This window comes from Leucopleurus acutus (genome assembly GCF_964270905.1).
Source record: "Leucopleurus acutus genome assembly, chromosome: 4".
Taxonomy (NCBI): domain Eukaryota; kingdom Metazoa; phylum Chordata; class Mammalia; order Artiodactyla; family Delphinidae; genus Leucopleurus; species Leucopleurus acutus.
This window is the reverse complement of record NC_139146.1, coordinates 47,713,315-47,728,496: the sequence shown is the minus strand read 5'-3', so window position 1 is coordinate 47,728,496 and position 15,182 is coordinate 47,713,315. Positions and strand designations below refer to the sequence as shown.

The following is a 15,182-nucleotide window of genomic DNA, read 5'->3' as shown; positions in this document are numbered from 1 at the left end:
AGTCCATCCAGTGTGCACCTATGAAGACTGGGTTTATGCTAGTCAAACTGGCAGCTGAGTACTTTACTCATTTCAGCACCTGATCTCTCTGCTTTATTTGTAGCCCCAGGCAAAATATTTGATTTTAATGGAATCTTCAGAGTGTATTTAGCGGAGTCCTATCTCACAGTTGCATGATACAAGGGTGGTACAGACTGCTATCAAATTAAAATTCCATTTTTATAACTAGTGCTTGATATATACACACATTTGAAGTGTTAAAATTTTCCATGATTTTTACACTTTTCAAAATGTACTGTAAAAATGTTCATAGTGTGGTGTCTGATGACTAGAAAGTTTGAAAAAATATTACGTAGAATTAGCTGAATACTGTATACTCTGGGAAATGTAAAGACTGTTATTAGCAGCGTGAGAACCCTTCCTCTGGAAAAATCAGACATGCAGTAAACATTTCATTCCATTTTCCTATGTTGCTGTGTATACACATTGGTGAGCAGTGACCGTTCTTAAGACTTTGGTTTTCCTCCACAGACAGCGTGGAAGATGAACTGGAGATGGCCACCGTCAGGCATCGGCCTGAGGCTCTTGAGCTTCTGGAAGCCCAGAGCAAATTTACCAAGAAGGAGCTCCAGATTCTATACAGAGGATTTAAGAATGTAAGAACTTTCTTTTCGACTTTACCTTCACACAGTTCTCAGAGGAGCACGGAGAAACGAGAGGGAAAAAGGGAAAGTGTGCAGTTCTGTGAGAGCCCCATCCTATGTACACTTCTTAGAGATCTTTCCTAGATATGAAAATCGTTGATATCCATTTGGGCTTTGGTTCACTTTGGTACACCGTTGCTTGTCCAATCAAACAAGGATGAGTATAGAAGAAAGGTGTACTTTATTCAATTTCCAGTTGGGACTTTTTTTTTTCCTTTTTGGTTATATCGACATCATTTCAATAAGCTCTAATTGTCTATAGGACAAATTGACTCTTGATTGGAGCCTATCAAGGAACTCCACTCCTAGCATTGCAGAGAAGTCATGATAAGTTTAATAATTTCTAAAAGAGCATGTTACCCATGACTCTGAACAACAGGTATCTGTAGGTAGTCCCTCCTTTCGGTTCCCTGTGATCCAGGAGCACCTATCATGCTCCTTCCTGAGTGAATCATCGTCAAGAAGAGTGACAGTCCTTGCACACCAGAGGGTGACAGTGAGAGACAAGGAGTGGGCTGGGCAATCTGTCAGGCATACACTCTTAGTGATGCCTTGGTATATGCTCAGGATTAAGCTAGATACTGCAGGGTATTCGAAAGCCAGCTTCTGTCCTCAAGGAGCTAATGGTCTGAATAGGCAGAGAACACTTGCCCTCGTGAATTTATTTGAAAGTAATTCATCCTTAAAAGTATTAAATGGTCGTATATTAAGTGGCATACACAGCCCAAGATGTGTTATGTTCTTACACATATGTAAACCATAGTTACATATGCTACAGGTGTCCCTTGAGATCCTAGTGAATTGCTTCAATTCCTCCTCAAATCCAGCCCCTAACAGCCTCCATTCCATGGTCTATAGGAATGTATAGAGTCCAAAGATTTCTGCTAATTCCATCCTCTTGAAATCTGTCCACCTCAATGCTATCTCTGTCCAACCTCATGAAGATGAAAAACTGCCTCTTCTACGGTATCCACACAAAAATTTACTTACAGAATTTGTAATGCTAGTTGCCTTTTCAGAATATTTTTATAAGGTCCCAACATGCATATTACACACAAAGTTCCACCACCTCTCTGACTCCATGGGGTCTCTCTCCACCCCATTTCTGCTCTTCACTGCTCTCCCTGCCTGGGCTACCTAAATGTTTCCTTCCATTGCTCTTCTGAAGCCTGGTCCTCTTCTGACACCCAGGCATTTGTGGGGGTGGACTGGGTGGGGAGGAAGGCGATATAATGGAGATGGCTGCTTACCCCACACAGGTAGGACTCATATTACACATCAAGATGTGTAATCTATCAAGATGACACATACAAATAAACAGACCTAAAGAGAAAGGGACTTTGAAAATTAGGCTCAAGAATTCTTAGTCATGGGCTTCCCTGGTGGCTCAGTGGTTGAGAGTCCGCCTGCCGATGCAGGGGACACGGGTTCGTGCCCCAGTCTGAGATCCTTGCCGGGTAGAGTAATCTTGGTTGTAGGTTCTTCCCTTTCGTCACTTTAAATATTTCGTGCCACTTCCTTCTGGCTTGTAAAGTTTCTGCTAAGAAATCAGCTGTTAAACTTATGGGAGTTCCCTTGTACGTTATTTGTTGTTTTTCCCTTGTTGCTTTCAATAATTTTTCTTTGTCTTTAATTTTTGTCAATTTGATTACTATGTGTCTTGGTATGTTTCTCCTTGGGTTTATCCTGCCTGGGACTCTGCACTTCCTGGACATGGGTGACTATTTCCTTTCCCATGTTAGGGAAGTTTTCGACTATAATATCTTCAAATATGTTCTCGGGTCCTTTCTCTCTTTCTTCTCCTTCTGGGACACCTGTAATTAGAATGTTGGTGCAATTAATGTTGTCCCAGAGGTCTCTTAGGCTGTCCTCATTTCTTTTCATTCTTTTCTCTTTATTCTGTTCCACAGCAGTGAATTCCACCATTCTGTCTTCCAGGTCACTTATCCGTTCTTCTGCCTCAGTTATTCTGCTATTGATTCCTTCTAGTGTATTTTTCATTTCAGTCATTGTATTGTTCATCTCTGTTTGTTTGTTCTTTAATTCTTCTAGGTCTTTGTTAAACATTTCTTGTATCTTCTTGATCTTTGCCTCCATTTTTTTCCTGAGGTCCTGGATCATCTTCACTATCATTATTCTGAATTCTTTTTCTGGAAGGTTGCCTACTTCCACTTCATTTAGTTGTTTTTCTGGGGTTTTATCTTGTTCTTTCATCTGGTACATAGTCTTCTGCCTTTTCATTTTGTCTGTCTTTATGTGAATGTGGTTTTCGTTCCACAGGCTGCAGAATTATAGTTATTTTTGCTTCTGCTGTCTGCCCTCTGGTGGATGAAGCTATCTAAGAGGCTTGTGCAAGCTTCCTGATGGGAGGGACCTGTGGTGGGTAGAGCTGGGTGTTACTGTGGTGGGCAGAGCTCAGTAAAACTTTTATTTACTTGTCTGCTGGTGGGTGGGGCTGAGTTCCCTCCCTGTTGGTTGTTTGGCCTGAGGCAACCCAGCACTGGAGCCTACCGGCTCTTTGGTGTGGCTAATGGCAGACTCCTGGGGGTGGGGGTCGGGGCTCACACCAAGGAGTACTTCCCAGAACTTCTGCTGCCAGTGTCCTTGTCCCTGCAGTGAGCCACAGCCACCCCCATCTGCAGGAGACCCTCCAACACTAGGAGGTAGGTCTAGTTCAGTCTCCTATGGGGTCACTGCTCCTTTCCCTGGTCCTGATGTGCACACTACTTTGTGTGTGCCTTCCAAGAGTGGAGTCTCTGTTTTCCCCTGCCCTGTCCTGTCGAAGTCCTGCAATCAAATCCCACTAGCCTTCAAAGTCTGATTCTCTGGGAATTCCTCCTCCCATTGCCAGTCCCCCAGGTTGGGAAGCCTGACGTGGGGCTCAGAACCTTCACTCCAGTGGGTGGACTTTTGTGGTATAATTGTTCTCCAGTTTGTGAGTCACCCACCCAGCGGTTATGGGATTTGATTTTATTGTGATTGTGCCCCTCCTACCGTCTCATTGCAGTTTCTCCTTTGTCTTTGGATGTGGAGTATCTTTTTTGGTGAGTTCCAGTCGATAATTGTTCAGCAGTTAGTTGTGATTCTGTGTGCTCTTGCAAGAGGGAGTGACAAACTCCCCATATTTTGATTAAAAGAATAAACCATTCATCAACATCTTAAACCAGTCACACTTATATGAAAGTGGTTGAACTCCCCTGCAAGTAAAGATTACCAGAGCTCCCCAATCTTTTTCCAGTGCTATATCTCTGACAGCATTTCTCCAACATATATTGTAAATATAAATGGGAAATTGGAGGAAAGGAAGATAGTGAGAGAAGATTTCTCTGCCCCTCACCCTGTCTTACCCACTGACTCATCCCCACATTTTTATTTCTCTTACCACATACTAAACTGAATCTTCAAAAGTAGGCAACTGATAGAAATGGAGAATATAGTACAGTGTATCTCAATCTTTACTGTCCCTCAGAATAACCTGAAGGATTTGTTCAAACAGATTGCTGGGCCCCAGACTGAAACATTATGATTTAGTGTCTGAGATTGGGGTGGAGAATTTGCCTTTCTCATATGTTCCCAAGTGCTGCTGACGCTCCTTGTCTGGTGACCACACTAGTACAATGCAAACATCATAAACACTGGTGTCACTCAGACTCAGGTCCATATCTTATTTGTTTAGGGAGATTCCTCTGAATCAGTGGCTTGTGTGTCCTTGTCTCTACAAATTGGGATAATGATATCTACATTACATGGGTTTTGCCTTTGTTTTGCTGGGTTTTTTTTTAGTAAATTCAGATAATAAACATTAAGTTCAACAAAAAGGAATTATTATAGTGTGGCCCAAAATAGTCAATGTCAGTTTTATGTTCCATCAGAGTGGGGCAGTCATGGTTGACCTACATACCTCCTCAGCAGTGTTTTAGGTTTTGAGCTACATAATTATGTATTTAAAAGGTTGCAGAAAGATGCATATTAGGTACACATCAGCAGTCTCATGTTGCAATCATTTAGGGAGCTTTAAAAACTACAGATAGCTGGGTATCATGCTTGGTGATTCTGATGTAATTGCTCCCAGAAGAAGCGTGAGCGTCAGGATTTATACCACTTTCCAGGTAATGAAAATGTGTAGCCAAGATTGAGAACCAACATTGAGAACGGTTCTCAATGTATAAGATCATAGCCATAAAGGTGCTTCTATCACAAACAGAATTGACCTACTTGTGATGAGCCCTCTAATGTCAAATATCAATGGTTAAACTGGCTACATTGGAGCCTTATGAAACCCTTGGTGGGTGGGGTGGGATGTGTGTGCAGATGATGACTCTGATGACTCTGATTTAGTTAAATGTGGGGTGATGTTTAATAATCTTTTTTTAAAAAACTTCTTTAAAAAAAATCCCATTTTAATAAACTGCTAATAGAAGGTCACATTTGAAAAAGACTGACTTAGAAGGTCATACAAGTCATACAAGTATCTGTATACATGACGCATAAACTTGCTTTGCTGTTCTCTTTCAGAATCAAGCATAACTTCACTCAACACTAGGTGATAATGAATGGTCCGTTGGGCATTAAGTTTTCATAAGGCTATGTCTCTTTGACATTTCCTCTCATTAATAAATAATTTACAGCATATTCTTCCCAATTTTTAAGGCACAGGATGAAAGATAGTTGCAGCTAGGTAGACCTAATATGTTTTGGACCTCTGACTGCTTCCTGTCCCAAATCTTTCTCTGCTTCCTTTTCTTTCACTATTTTGAATTGTAATAGGTCAAAATATCCTTTACATTCAAATACATCTTTAAAGTATCACTTTAATAATTGTTAATGTCATTCTTCCCTAAAATTTTTAAGTGTTAATATTTTTTTTACCTCAAAATGCAAGATGTTTGTATTAGTTTTCTATTGTGTGTAACAAATTACTACATATTTAGTGACTTAAAGAAATGCACATTCATTATCTCACAGTCTTGAAGGTTAGGAGTCCAGAAATGACTTACCTGGTTCCTCTGCTTGGGGTCTCATAAGGTTACCATCCAGGTGTTGGTAAGGCTGCATTTCTCTTTGGATTTAGGAGTCCTCTTCTAAGCTCATGGGGTTGTTGGCAGAGTTCATTTCCTTGTGGTTGTATTTCTGAGGTCCCCACTCTTGTGTTAGCTGTCAACCTGGGGCCACTCCCCTCCTAGAGGCCTCCTGTAGTCCTTTGCCAATGGTGCTCTCATAGACTCTTTCATAGCACGGAAGCTCACTTCTACAAAGCCAGCAAGAGAGATTCTCTCTACTCAGCTAAAGCAGAGCCATATAATGTTACGTAATCGTGGAACTAACATCTCCTCCCATCACTCTTGTACATCCCAGCACTCAAGGCAGGGGATTAAAAAGCGTGTGATTTATGGGGAGTCACATTTCTGTGATATCCATCACAGTGGTCTTTGTGAGGAGGCAGCAACCCTTATGGAGTAGAGCTGCTAAATTTGGTCTGAAGTCACATTTCAAGCACAGTTAATACCCCCCCTCAGTTTTTTGCCTGCAATCCAGACTTCTCCTGAGGGATTTTACCAAAAGTGACACCAACCTTCCCCCCTGGTTTCTACAAGAGATTTGATGTTATGGCCAAAGGAACCAGTAAAAGAGGAAAGTTCTTTGATGGGGCTATTCCACCCCACTCGAAGGGTTTGAGAACGTCTGCACTTTAAAAATAGACGAAGGGAACTGACGATGAATTTACAGGGATCTACATTTTTGACAAAGGACATGTACGTAAAAAGCTCTAAATCCCACTTACGGTGAAGGTGAGGGGAGGAGTTAGGCACATGCATGGGAAACAGTGGGGTAAGTGGTTAGGATAGAGAAATAAGCTGCTCATTGTATGAGGCAATTTCTCTTTTGTCATGAGCCCTCAGAGTTATTCTTTTTTCTTTTTAACATCTTTACTGGAGTATAAATGCTTTACAATGGTGTGTTAGTTTATGCTTTATAATAAAGTGAATCAGCTATACATATACATATATCCCCATATACCCTCCCTCTTGCATCTCCCTTCCACCCTCCCTATCCCACCCCTCTAGGTGGACACAAAGCACTGAGCTGATCTCCCTGTGCTATGCGGCTGCTTCCCACTAGCTATCTACCTTACGTTTGGTAGTGTATATATGTCCATGCCACTCTCTCACTTTGTCACAGCTTACCCTTCCCCCTCCCAATATCCTCAAGTCCATTCTCTAGTAAGTCTGTGTCTTTATTACTGTCTTACACCTAGGTTCTTCGTGACATTTTTTTTCTTAAATTCCATATATATGTGTTAGCATACGGTATTTGTCTTTCTCTTTCTGACTTACTTCACTCTGTATGACAGACTCTAGGTCATCCACCTCATTACAAATAGCTCAATTTCTTTTCTTTTTATGGCTGAGTAATATTCCATTGTATATATGTGCCACATCTTCTTTATCCATTCATCCGATGATGGACACTTAGGTTGTTTCCATCTCTGGGCTATTGTAAATAGAGCTGCAATGAACATTTTGGTACATGACTCTTTTTGAATTATGGTTTTCTCAGGGTATATGCCCAGTAGTGGAATTGCTGGGTCATATGGTAGTTCTATTTGTAGCTTTTTAAGGAACCTCCATACTGTTCTCCACAGTGGCTGTATCAATTTACATTCCCACCAACAGTGTAAGAGGGTTCCCTTTTCTCCACACCCTCTCCAGCATTTATTGTTTCTAGATTTTTTGATGATGGCCATTCTGACCATTGTGAGGTGATACCTCATTGTAGTTTTGATTTTCATTTCTCTAATGATTAGTGATGTTGAGCATCCTTTCATGTGTTTGTTGCCAATCAGTATATCTTCTTTGGGGAAATGTCTATTTAGATCTTCTGCCCATTTTTCGATTGGGTTGTTTGTTTTTTTGATATTGAGCTGCATGAGCTGCATGTAAATTTCGGAGATTAATCCTTCGTCAGTTGCTTCATTTGCAAATATTTTCTCCCATTCTGAGGGTTGTCTTTTGGTCTTGTTTATGGTTTCCTTTGCTATGTAAAAGCTTTTAAGTTTCATTAGGTCCCATTTGTTTATTTTTGTTTTTATTTTCATTTATCTAGGAGGTGGGTCAAAAAGGATCTTGCTGTGATTTATGTCATAGAGTGTTCTGCCTATGTTTTCCTCTAAGAGTTTTATAGTGTCTGGCCTTACATTTAGGTCTTTAATCCATTTTGAGTTTATTTTTGTGTATGGTGTTAAGAAGTGTTCTAATTTCATTCTTTTACATGTAGCTGTCCAGTTTTCCCAGCACCACTTATTGAAGAGGCTGTCTTTTCTCCATTGTATATTCTTGCCTCCTTTATCAAAAATAAGACGACCATATGTGTGGGGGTTTATCTCTGGGCTTTCTATCCTGTTCCATTGATCTATATTTCTGTTTTTGTGCCAGTACCATACTGTCTTTATTACTGTAGCTTTGTAGTATAGTCTGAAATCAGGGAGCCTGATTCCTCTAGCTCCATCGTTCTTTCTCAAGATTGCTTTGGCTATTCGGGGTCTTTTGTGTTTCCATACAAATTGTGAAATCTTTTGCTCTAGTACTGTGAAAAAGGCCAGTGGGGGCTTCCCTGGTGGTACAGTGGTTGGGAGTCCACCTGCTGATGCAGGGGACACAGGTTCATGTCCCGGTCTGGGAGGATCCCACATGCCACGGAGCGGCTGGACCTGTGAGCCATGGCCGCTGAGCCTGTGCGTCCGGAGCCTGTGCCTTGCAATGGGAGAGGCAACAACAGTGAGAGGGCCCGCGTACCGCAAAAAGAAAAAAAAAAACGGCCAGTGGTAGTTTGATAGGGATTGCATTGAATCTGTAGATTGCTTTGGGTAGTGGAGTCATTTTCACAATGTTGGTTCTTCCAATCCAAGAACGTTGTATGTCTCTCCCTCTGTTTGTATCATCTTTAATTTCTTTCATCAGTGTCTTATAGTTTTCTGCATACAGGTCTTCTGTCTCCTTACGTAGGTTTATTCCTAGGTATTTTATTCTTTTTGTTGCAATGGTAAATGGGAGTGTTTCCTTAATTCCTCTTTCAGATTATTCATCATTAGTGTATAGGAATGCAAGGGATTTCTGTGCATTAATATTGTATTCTGCTATTTTACCAAATTCATTGATTAGCTCTAGTAGTTTTCTGGTAGCATCTTTAGGATTCTCTATGTATACTATCATGTCATCTGCAAACAGTGATAGTTTTACTTCTTCTTTTCTGATTTGGATTCCTTTTATTTCTTTTTCTTCTCTGATTGCTGTGGCTAAAGCTTCCAAAACTATGTTGAATAATATTGGTGAGAATGGGCAACCTTGTCTTGTTCCTGATCTTAGTGGAAATGTTTTCAGTTTTTCACCGTTCAGAATGATGTTGGCTGTGCTTTTGTCATATATGGCCTTTATTATGTTGAGGTAAGTTCCTTCTACGCCTACTTTCTGAAGTTTTTATCATAAATGGGTGTTGAATTTTGTCAAAAGCTTTTTCTGCATCTATTGAGATTATCATATGTTTTCTCTCCTTCAATTTGTTAATATGGTTTATCACTTTAAGTGATTTACATATATTGAAGAATCCTTGCATTCCAGTGATAAACCCCACTTGATCATGGCGTATGATCCTTTTAATGTGCTGTTGTAATCTATTTGCTGTATTTTGTATTTTGTTGAGAATTTTTGCATCTATGTTCATCAGTGATATTGGCCTGTCATTTTCTTTCTTTGTGACATCTTTGTCTGGTTTTGGTATCAAGGTGATGGTGGCCTCACAGAATCAGTTTGAGAGTGTTTCTCCCTCTGTTATATTTTGGAAGAGTTTGAGAAGGATAGGTGTTAAATCTCCTCTAAATGTTTGATAGAATTCTCCTGTGAAGCCATCTGGTCCTGGACTTTGTTTGTTGGAAGATTTTTAATCAGAGTCTCAATTTCAGTGCTTGTGATTAGTCAGTTTATATTTTCCGTTTCTTCCTAGTTCAGTCTCATAAAGTTGTGCTTTTCTAAAATTTTTCCATTTCTTTCAGGTTGTCCATTTTATTGGCATATAGTTACTTGTAGTAATCTCTCATGATCCTTTGGATTTCTGCAGTGTCAGTTGTTATGTCTCCTTTTTCATTTCTAATTCTATTGATCTGAGTCTCTCCCTGTTTTTCTTGATGAGTCTGGCTAGTGGTTTATCAATTTTGTTTATCTTCTCAAAGAACCAGCTTTCGGTTTTATTGATCTTTGCTATCATTTCCTTCATTTCTTTTTCATTTATTTCTGATCTGATCTTTATGATTTCTTTCCTTCTGCTATCTTTGAGAGGTTTTTTGGTTCTTCTTTCTCTAATTGCTTTAGTTATAAGGTTAGGTTATTTATTTGAAATTTTTCTTCTTTCTTGAGGTAGGATTCTATTGCTGTAAACTTCCCTCTTAGAACCACTTTTGCTGCATCCCATAGTTTTTGCATCATCCTGTTTTAATTGTCATTTGTTTCTAGGTATTTTTTGATTTCCTCTTTGATTTCTTCAGTGATCTCTTGGTTATTTAGTAGTGTATTGTTTAGCCTCCATGTGTTTGTATTTTTTACAGATTTTTTTCCTGTAATTGATATCTAGTCTTATAGCACTGTGATTGGAAAAGATATTTGATATGATTTCAATTTTCTTAAGTTTACCAAGGCTTGATTTGTGACCCAAGATATGATCTTTCCTGGAGAATGTTCCATGAGCACTTGAGAAGAAAATGTATTCTGTTTTTTGTGGATGGAATATCCTATAAATATCGATAAAGTTCATCTTGTTTATTGTAATATTTAAAGCTTGTGTTTCCTTATTTATTTTCATTTTGGATGATCTGTCCCTTGGTGAAAGTAGTGTGTTAATGTCCCCTACTATGATTGTGTTACTGTTGATTTCCCCTTTTATGGCTGTTAGCATTTGCCTTAAGTATTGAGGTGCTCCTATGTTGGGTGCTTAAATATTTATAATTGTTATATCTTCTTCTTGGATTGATCCCTTGATCATTATGTAGTGTCCTTCATTGTCTCTTGTAATAGTCTTTGTTTTAAAGTCTATTTTGTCTGATATGAGAATTGCTCCTTCAGCTTTCTTTTGATTTCCATTTGCATGGAATATCTTTTTCCATCCCCTCAGTTTCAGTCTGTATGTGTCCCTAGGTTTGAAATGGATCTCTTGTAGACAGCATATATGCGGGTCTTGTTTTTGTATCCATTCAGCCAGTCTGTGTCTTTTGGTTGGAGCATTTAATCCATTTACATTTAAGGTAGTTATTGATATGTGTGCTCCTCTTCCCATTTTCTAAATTGTTTTGGGTTTGTTATTGTAGGTCTTTTCCTTCTCTTGTGTTTCCTGCCTAGAGAAGTTCCTTTAGGATTTGCTGCAAAGCTGGTTTTGTGGTGCTGAATTCTCTTACCTTTTGCTTGTCTGTAAAGGTTTTAATTTCTCCGTCAAATCTGAATGAGGTCCTTGCTGGGTCGAGTAATCTTGGTTGTAGGTTTTTCTCCTTCATCACTTTAAATATGTCCTGCCACTCCCTTCTGACTTGGAGAGTTTCTGCTGAAAGACCACCTGTTAACTTTATGGGGATTCCCTTGTATGTTATTTGTTGTTTTCCCTTGCTGCTTTTAATATTTTTTCTTTGTACTTGATTTTTGATAGTTTGATTAATACATGCCTTTGCATGTTTCTCCTTGGATTTATCCTATATGGGATTCTCTGTGCTTCCTGGACTTGATTGATATTTCTTTTCCCATATTAGGGAAATTTTCAAGTATAATCTGTTCAAATATTTTCTCAGTCCCTTTCTTTTCTCTTCTTCTTCTGGGACCCCTATAATTCGAATGTTCGTGCATTTAATATTGTCCCAGAGGACTCTGAGACTGTCCTCAATTCTTTTCATTCTTTTTTCTTTATTTTGCTCTGAAGTAGTTATTCCCACTATTTTATCTTCCAGTTCACTTATTCATTCTTCTGCCTCAGTTAGTCTGCCATTGATTCCTTCTAGAGAATTTTTAATTTTATTTATTGTGCAGTTCTTCATTGTTTGTTTGCTCTTTAGTTCTTCTAGGTCCTTGTTAAACGTTTCTTGTATTTTCTCCATTCTATTTCCAAGATTTTGGATCATCTTTACTATCATTGGTCTGAATTCTTTTTCAGGAAGACTGCCTATTTCCTCTTCATTTGTTAGGTCTGGTGGGTTTTTACCTTGCTCCTTCATCTGCTGCATATTTCTCTGTCTTCTCATTTTGCTTAACTTACTGTGTTTGGGGTCTCCTTTTTGCAGGCTGCAGGTTCGTAGTTCCCATTGTTTTTGGTGTCTGCCCCCAGTGGTAAAGTTGGTTCAGTGTGTTGTGTAGGCTTCCTGGTGGAGGGGACTGGTGCCTGTGTTCTGGTGGATGAGGCTGGATCTTGTCTTTCTGGTGGGCAGGAATACATCTGGTGGTGTATTTGGGGGATATCTCTGAACTTATGATTTTAGGCAGCCCCTCTGCTAGTGGGTAGGGTGGTGTTCCTATCTTGCTAGTTGTTTGGCATAGGATGTCCAGCACTGTAGCTTGCTGGTCATTGAGTGGAGATGGGTCTTAGCATCGAGATGGAGATCTCTGAGACAGCTTTCATTGTTTGATATTATGTGGGGCCTGGATGTCTCTGGTGAGTCAATATCCTGAACATGGGTCTCCCACCTCAGAGGCTCAGGCCTGACACCCAGCTGGAGCACCAGGACTCTGTCAGCCACCCAGCTCAGAAGAAAAGGGAGAAAAAAGAAAGAAAAGAAAAGAAGAGAAGAGAAAAGAAAAAGTTATTAAAATAAAAAAATATTATTAAAACTGAAAAAGTAATTTAAAAAAAGAGAAAGAGCAACCAAACCAAAAACAAATCCAGTTATGATAACAAGTGGTAAAAACTATACTAAAAAAAAAAAAATTGACAGAATCCTAGGACAAATGGTAAAAACAAAGCTATACAGACAAAATCATACAAAGAAGCATACACATACTCACAAAAGGAGAAAAAGGAAAAACATATATATATATATATATATTTATAAAAAGAAAGGAAGAGAGCCACCAAATCAATAAACAAATCTGCCAATAATAGTAAGCGCTAAATACTAAACTAAGATAAACATAAAACCAGAAACAAATTAGATGCAGAAAGCACACCCGATGTCTTCAATTGATCCCTAAGTCCACCACCTCAATTTTGGGATGATTTGTTGTCTATTCAGGTATTCCAGAGGTACAGCGTACATCAAGTTGATTGTGGAGATTTAATCTGCTGCTCCTCAGGCTGCTGGTAGAGATTTCCCTTTCTCTTCTTTGTTCGCACAGCTCCTGGGGTTCAGCTTTGGATTTAACCCCGCCTCTGGTTTTAGGTCCCCTGAGGGCATCTGTTTCCCACCCAGACAGGACAGGGTTAAATAGGAGCTGATTACGGGGCTCTGGCTCACTCAGGCGGGGGGTGGGGGGGGTGGGAGGGAGAGGCACGGTATGCGGGGTGAGCCTGCGGCAGCAAAGGCCAACATGACGTTGCAGCAGCCTGAGGCGCGCCGTGTGTTCTCCCGGGGAAGTTGTTCCTGGATCACGGGACCCTGGCAGTGGCGGGCTGCACAGGCTCCCGGGAGGGGAGGTGTGGATAGTGACCTGTACTTGCACACAGGCTTCATGATGGCTGCAGCAGCAGCCTTAGCATCTCATGACTATCTCTGGTGTCCACGCTGATAGCCACAGCTCGCACCCATCTCCGGAGCTCATTTAGGCGGTGCTCTGAATCCCCTCTCCTCTCGCACCCCAAAACAATGGTCTCTTGCCTCTTAGGCAGTTCCAGACTTTCTCCCGGACTCCCTCCTGGCTAGCTGTGGTGCACTAGCCCCCTGCAGGCTGTGTTCACGCCGCCAACCCCCGTCCTCTCCCTGCGATCCGACCGAAGCCCGAGCCTCAGCTTCCAGCCCCGCCCGCCCCGGCGGGTGAGCAGACAAGCCTCTCGGGCTGGTGAGTGCTGGTCGGTACCAATCTTCTGTGCGGGAGCCTCTCCACTTTGCCCTCCACACCCCTGTTGCTGCGCTCTCCTCCGCGGCTCCGAAGCTTTCCCCCTCTGCCACCCGCAGTCTCCACCTGCGAAGGGGCTTCCTAGTGTGTGGAAACCTTTCCTCCTCCACAGCTCCCTCCCACTGATGCAGGTCCCATTCCTATCCTTTTGTCTCTGTTTGTTCTTTTATCTTTTGCCCTACCCAGGTATGTGGGGAGTTTCTTGCCTTTTGGGAAGTCTGAGGTCTTCTGCCAGCGTTCAGTAGGTGTTCTGTAGGAGTTGTTCCACATGTAGATGCATTTTTGATGTATTTGTGGGGAGGAAGATGATCTCCACATCTTACTCCTCTGCCATCTTGAAGCTACCCCCTCGGAGTTATTCTTGAGGCTTTTGTAGACTGACTGTATGACCTTCAGTAAATCACTTCATCCCTGGCAGCTTCTGTTTCCCTGTCAGCAAATTAGGGATTAAGATCTTCCTTTCCACTCATGAAGGGAGGTGGCTAATAAATGGTTTTGTTCTGCTCTTGGAAGAGTCAGGTAAGTCTTCCTTAAGTGCAAAGTATTACTCATGTACTCTAGAATCTAGGTAGAAGAACAGAGTTAAAGTGTTCCTATGCCCTAGCAGAGGTTTCTTTCAGACTTCCAAGAAGCAGTGCTTTCTGAGGAGAAGGTTGTCTACAGGTCTAAGCAGATAAACATGGCAGCCCTTCTGAATCCCAGGGGCTGGCATGGTGCACATGTTCTCCTGGGCTTGAAACTTTCAATTGCCATTCTTACACTGAGCAAGTAGTTTAGCTTCTCAGGATATCAAATTATCATTTGAAGACTCAGGATTTTAATACTGGTGTAGATGAGAAGAGGATGAGAAATGTTTTGCATAATCCCTTTCATTTAGAGTGTGAAAAATAGACATTGGAGCCCTTCATTTTTTTCCTCTCACTCTTCTAAGTACAAAAGTAACCAAAATTCATAAGGAAGATCATGATGTCATCTTGAAGTATATGGCCTTAAGCATGAGTTTACGTTACATATATTCTGTGGCAATTGGATGCTTCTTGGTTTATTTGTTTCTTTTTTATCTTAACCTAATTAAGTGCCATGCAAAACATTTGAAATCATACTAGGGGTGTAAACTGAGATATGTAAGTGTCCTATATACAGTCGACTCCCCACTCCACCTTGCTGGAGGTAACTACTCTTAATATTCTTCTTTATTCTCCTAGATACTTTTTTTGCGGTATGCGGGCCTCTCACTGTTGTGGCCTCTCCCGTTGCGGGGCACAGGCTCCGGCCACGCAGGCCCAGCGGCCATGTCTCACGGGGCCCAGCCGCTCCGCGGCATGTGGGATCTTCCCGGACCGGGGCACGAACCCGTGTCCCCTGCCTCGGCAGGCGGACTCTCAACCATTGCGCCACCACGGAA

At 41.1% G+C, this 15,182-nt stretch overlaps 1 protein-coding gene across 6 annotated transcripts in view; it reads left to right on the top strand.

Annotated features, from left to right (window-relative positions):
• KCNIP4 (potassium voltage-gated channel interacting protein 4) overlaps nt 1–15,182 on the top strand; it is a gene marked incomplete at both ends in the record, with an annotated part of 1,207,446 nt that overhangs the window by 1,093,298 nt on the left and 98,966 nt on the right. For 4 of the 6 annotated variants that reach the window (XM_082837584.1, XM_082837583.1, XM_082837582.1 and 1 more), the window contains one exon: nt 532–656. In XM_082837584.1, the coding sequence (XP_082693710.1) occupies nt 532–656 (125 nt within the window). The remainder of the gene's footprint in view (nt 1–531; nt 657–15,182) is intronic. The other 2 variants (XM_082837580.1, XM_082837579.1) reach the window with 1 other exon arrangement.